At 39.4% G+C, this 6,000-nt stretch overlaps 1 protein-coding gene across 2 annotated transcripts in view; it reads left to right on the forward strand.

Annotated features, from left to right (window-relative positions):
- Positions 1 to 4,480, forward strand: part of NIF3L1 (NGG1 interacting factor 3 like 1) — a 16,754-nt gene extending 12,274 nt beyond the window's left edge. For both annotated transcript variants that reach the window (XM_069577982.1, XM_069577983.1), the window contains exon 7: positions 4,073 to 4,480. In XM_069577982.1, coding sequence (XP_069434083.1) covers positions 4,073 to 4,257 — 185 coding nt within the window. In that variant the 3' untranslated portion in view covers positions 4,258 to 4,480. The remainder of the gene's footprint in view (positions 1 to 4,072) is intronic.
- The last annotated feature ends 1,520 nt before the right edge of the window (positions 4,481 to 6,000 follow it).

Raw genomic sequence — 6,000 nt, forward strand, 5'->3', positions numbered from 1 at the left:
ATTGTTCCTCCAAGGGAGTTGGAGGCACTTTGAACGCTGCTGTTACCAGCTGCATTTCTACCTCTGGGCCTCTTGAGGGTTAGGAGACAGGGGCTTAAGATTACTTTACCCACTTCTAAAACTAGACTCAATGGCCATCCCTTTGGCGTTACTAGACCTCTCCTGCCACCATACGCCCGTGCCTTATCATCTAGCATCCTCCCTTACAAAGGCTGCTGCACTCGAAATGATGTCATGTCTCTGAGAATAGGTGCAGCATCTTAGTAAGCCTGATGTATTGCTTTGAACCAATTAAAAGTGTATATGACCATTGTCTGTTTTCTTTTCCTTCCTTCTAAAGAAGCAAGGGTTTTATTTGGGGGGGGGCAGCTATTTATTTAATTTTTATTGGAGTATAGTGCTTTATAATGTTGTATTAGTTTCTGATGTACAGCAAAATGAATCAGTTATATGTATATTCACTCTTTTTTAGATTTCCTTCCTGTCTAGGTCACCTAAAATACAAGATTTTTATAAGCCCTCAAATTTATACCAGATTGAAGTAAACTTTCAGTGTATAGACAGTTTAACATGTTATAACATGATGTTTCTATTTTAAAATTTAGCATTTTACTTTGAAGGAATTTTAGACCTATAGAAAAGTTGCAGTGAGAATAGTATAATCAACTCTTATATACTCTTCACCTACATTGAAAGTGAAAGTGAAGTCGCTCAGTCGTGTCCGACTCTTTGCGACCCCGTGGACTGTAGCCAGCCAGGCTCCTCCATCCATGGGATTCTCCAGGCAAGAATACTGAAGTGGATTGCCGTTTCCTTCTCCAGAGGATCCTCCCGAACCAGGGATCGAATCCAGGTCTCCCGCATTGCAGGCAGATGCTTTAACCTCTGAGCCACCAGGGAAGCCCCACCTACATTACTAATGGCTGTTCTTTGCCACATTTGTACATTCTGTCTATAACATCATATATGTGTGTATATATTTGTGTATGCATAAGTATTAAGTTGGTGCAAAAGTAATTGTGGTTGACTTTTACACCAACCTCAATTATTTTTGCACCAACTGCAGTTACTTTTGAACCTCAATTACTTTTTCATCAACCTGAGTTACTGTTACTTTTGCACCAACAACAATTACTTTTGAATCTCAATTACTTTTGTACCAACCACAGTTACTTTTGCACCAACCTAATATGTATTTATGTTTTCTCCCACACCATTTATAAATAAATTACAGATAAGATGACCTTTTACCTTCAAATACCTCAGCATTATATCTCCTAGGAGCAAGGACATTCCCTTATATGACCATGTTATAATGACCAAATTCAGGAATTTAACATTGTTAATTGATCAAAATTTATAGTATTTCTTGTTCAGATTGATGCCCAATTCTTTTTTAAAAATATAAATTTATTTATTTTAATTGGAGGCTAATTACTTTACAATATTGTATTGGTTTTGCCATACATTGACATGAATCAGCCACGGGTGTACATGTGTTCCCCATCCTGAAACCCCCTCCCTCCTCTCTCCCCATCTCATCCCTCTGGGTCATCCCAGTGCACCAGCCCCGAGCATCCTGTATCCTGCATCAAACCTGGACTGGCGATTCATTTCGCATATGATAATATACATGTTTCAGTGCCATTCTCCCAAATCATCCCACCCTCTCCCTCTCCCACAGAGTCCAAAAGACTGTTCGGTACATCTGTGTTTCTTTTGCTGTCTCTCATACAGGGTTATCGTTACCATCTTCCTAAATTCCATATATATGTGTTAGTATACTGTATTGGTATTTTTCTTTCTGGCTTACTTCACTCTGTATTATAGGCTCCAATTTCATCCACCTCATTAGAACTGACTCAAATGTATTCTTTTTAATGGCTGAGTAATACTCCATTGTGTATATGTACCACAGCTTTCTTATCCATTCATCTGCTAATGGACATCTAGGTTGCTTCCATGTCCTGGCTATTATAAACAGTGCTGCGGTGAACATTGGGGTACACGTGTCTCTTTCAATTCTGGTTTCCTCGGTGTGTATGCCCAGCAGTGGGATTGCTGGGTCATAAGGCAGTTCTATTTCCAGTTTTTTAAGGAATCTCCGTACTGTTCTTCACAGTGGCTGTACTAGTTTGCATTCTCACCAACAGTGTAAGAGGGTTCCCATTTCTGCACACCCTTTCCAGCATTTATTGCTTGTAGACTTTTGGATAGCAGCCATTCTGACTGGCGTGAAATGGTACCTCACTGTGGTTTTGATTTGCATTTCTCTGATAATGAATGATGTTGTGATGCTCAATTCTTGATCACACACTGCATCTGTTCTAGTTCTCAACTTTGTTTTTAGAGCATTGGCATTTTTGAAGAGCATAGGCCATTTGCTTTTTTTGTATATCTCTCAGTTTGGAATGTCTGATTGTTTTCCATAAATAATGACTTTTTAAAATTAGTTTTTGCATCACAAAGCAGTATATACATGAGATAAACTCACACAGTTCCAAAATGTTAAAATGTCCTTCTTATATGGTTAGTTGGGGAAACAGAAAATGTCTTATCTAGCTTACTTTAGATGTCTGTAATCTGTGAGGCATCACTTTGAATATCGCTTCAGAGATAGGAAACCCCAGCCAAAAGACCATTTTCATCACCCTTCCTTTGAGCTTTACATATAGGTCATAAAGGGTAGTATCCTAGGAAGACCAGTAGATGGCAAGCTTGCTCCTTGGAAATACAAATTATATACTAGTCCAGACAGCCAGACTTGTCTTTCCCAAAGCATGACTTCTAACTGGGCCGCTTAGTGCCTTTTTCTCCTTTCACTTTTTCTCTACTATTACTTAAATTAAGATATTTTAAAAGGTACTTGAGTAGAAACTAGTCCTTACAATGAGGGCTTCCCTGGTATCTCAAATGTTAAAGTATCTGCCTGTAATGCAGGAGACCTGGGTTTGATCCCTGAGTTGGGAACATCTCCTGGAGAAGGGGAATGGCTACCCACTTCAGTGTTCTTGCCTGGACAATTCCATGGACAGAGGAGCCTAGCAAGCTACAGTCCATGGGGTCGCAAAGGGTTGGACACAACTGAGTGACTAACACTTCATAATGAAATAATGCGTATTTGACTGGGGGAGAGTGTGAGGAATTGAAATTGAGGGCCTTTTTTTTTTTTCTTTTCCTAAGACCTTTTTTTAATGCCTTTATGTCTTAAGTATATTTCAAAATTGTGGTTTTTATGGAAAAGCCAAATATTCTTGCTCCTACATCAGATTCACAAAGTGTTTTTTAAAAATTCAAAACATTTTGAGTTTTCCCAAAATCTTTCCACAAAAGATGAGATCCTCTTCTACCAGTAACTTCAGAATTTCTAGGCGTTTTGCCTGAGTCAAAGGAAGATACCTTGTTTTTAATTTAGAAATAACCTTAAGCTCATTTCATTCTTATGAATTAGACTACAGTTGATGCTGAGAATTTTGTTATTCACAAAGTATAAGGGGCTTCCCTGGTGGCTCAGATGGTAAAGAATCTGCCTAGAATGTGGGAGATCTGGGTTCGATTCCTGGGTCGGGAAGACCCCATGGAAAAGGAAATGGCAACCCACTCCAGTATTCCTGCCTGGAGAATTCGATGGACAGAGGAGCCTGGCAGGCTAGAGTCCATGGGGATACAGAGAGTCAGACATGACTGAGCTACTAACACTTCACTTTATTTCACAAAGTGTAAATAAGTCTTTGGGAGGTAAGCAGTGGTCGTTTATTTTATTGTGGAAACCTTTTGAATGGGTGTTCCTTCAGGTCAGTTCTGGTGGTATTAGATACTGTTGGATGTGTGCATATACCAAGGAGAAACAATTTGGAATTCTCAGTGGGATGGCCTCTCTTTTCAAATTGGAGGACATGTAAGGAACATGCATATAACTTTCTAAATTCATGTGTAGTTTTGCTGTATTACATTTGCTTCATATAGGATGAAAACTTGGTATTTCTGCTGTTGTGGTTCAGCACAGAACGACAGTCCACAGTTATTAGACTGTGTCTAATATTTAAATATTTGCTCTTTCCTTTGTTGGCAGGTGAGATGTCACACCATGATGTTCTGGATGCTGCTTCCCAAGGAATAAGTGTCATCCTCTGTGAACACAGCAACACTGAACGAGGCTTTCTTTCTGATCTTCGAGATATGCTGGATGCTCACTTGGAGAATAAGATTAATATTATCCTGTCAGAAACAGACAGGGACCCTCTTCATGTGATATAAGGCCTGCAGGAACAGCCAGATAACACAATACAGAAAGCAGGTGGCTCCCAGTGTGAATCCATAACATGAATCAGTGGGGTTGGTATCCTTCCAAAAGAATCTTAGAAGGTACATTAGCATTTCTGGTTTCTTAGTCTGCTTCTCCAGATGTTCTGTAGCTCAGAAGGTAAAAACTATAATGTAATTACCATTGAAGAATAAATATTATAAAGGACAAATTAAAGAATATACTGTGGAGTATAAATTCCTTATAAACTCTAGGAAATATGGAGTAAACCTGTTTATTTAACATTCTTGGGAAATAGCTCAAGTAATCATCTCTTTAACTCAGTTATAGATGGGATGTGTCATTCTAGATCTCTCTGTCCTTAGTTATTTTAAAAATATACCTTTTCAGAAAAGTATGTCTATATATGTATACTTTAAAAACTTGATATTAGCTCACCTATATCTAGGTAGTAACCGTTGGAGGGTGGTAAGGTCTGTCTTTCTGTTCCTGTTCCTAGATCACTGATCTCCCACCTCAGTTTCAGAATCAGGATGAGATTTTGTTTTTTGGCCTTGAGCAAACTGCTTAACCTTTGTCTTAGTTTTCTCATCCCATGCGGCATGTGGGATCTTAGTTCCTCGACCAGGGATCACACTAGTGCCTCCTACAGTGCAAGTATGAAGTCTTAACCACTGGACCTACATGGATGTCCCTCAGGATGAGTTCTGCTTTTTGTTGTAAATATACGCGATCATTGTTCATGTTCAGTTCAGTTCAGTCGCTTAGTCCTGTCCGACTCTTTGTGACCCCATGGACTGCAGCACGCCAGGCCTCCCTGTCCATCACCAACTCCTGCAGTTTACTCAAACTCATGTCCATTCAGTCGGTGATACCATCCAACCATCTCATCCTCTGTCGTCCCCTTCTCTTCCTGCCCTCAATCTTTCCCAGCATCAGGGTCTTTTCAAATGAGTCAGTTATTTGCATCAGGTGGCCAAAGTACTGGAGTTTCAGTTTCAGCATCAGTCCTTCCAATGAATATTCAGGATTATTCATGTAACTGTTGCTTTTTAGGTAACTCACCATTTCATTAAAGATTTTTAACTTTAAAAATAATACTGGTGAATACGTGTACAGTGTTAGTTTTGTGCCAGGCACTGTACTATGTGCTCTATAAACACTTTCAATCCCTTATATGCAAGTATATAGGTATTGTTACAACCATTTTAACTGATGAGGCAACTGAGACAGAGGTTATGTAGCTTGCCCAAGGCCATGTAGCTTGGAAGTGATGGAGTTAGGATATAAACTCAGTCTGGCTCCAGAGCCTATGTGCTTATTAATTGCAGTGGATCTTAATCAAATATGTTGATGGCAGGACTGATATAAGAGGTATGGAAGAAATCCTGAAGGGAAAATAAATCCATCTTAACTGTGATCTTTTCTGGGTGGTATGATGAGAGGCTTTTCTTTTTAATGCTTTTATATTTATTTCCAATTTCTACAACTGAGCATGTTACTATGGTAATGGCAAAAGCAATCTTAAAATACTATTGTCTAAAAATGAGAAAGCATAGAATTTAATATTTGTAGGATCCTTTTCGTACCCACAGAAAAGGCAATGGCACCCCACTCCAGTACTCTTGTCTGGAAAATCCCATGGACGGAGGAGCCTGGTAGGCTGCAGTCCATGAGGTTGCTAAGAGTCGGACACAACTGAGCGACTTCACTCCACTTTTCCTACCCATCTTCTA

The sequence above is a fragment of the Ovis canadensis genome, chromosome 2, assembly GCF_042477335.2.
Source record: "Ovis canadensis isolate MfBH-ARS-UI-01 breed Bighorn chromosome 2, ARS-UI_OviCan_v2, whole genome shotgun sequence".
In the NCBI taxonomy this organism is placed as follows: domain Eukaryota; kingdom Metazoa; phylum Chordata; class Mammalia; order Artiodactyla; family Bovidae; genus Ovis; species Ovis canadensis.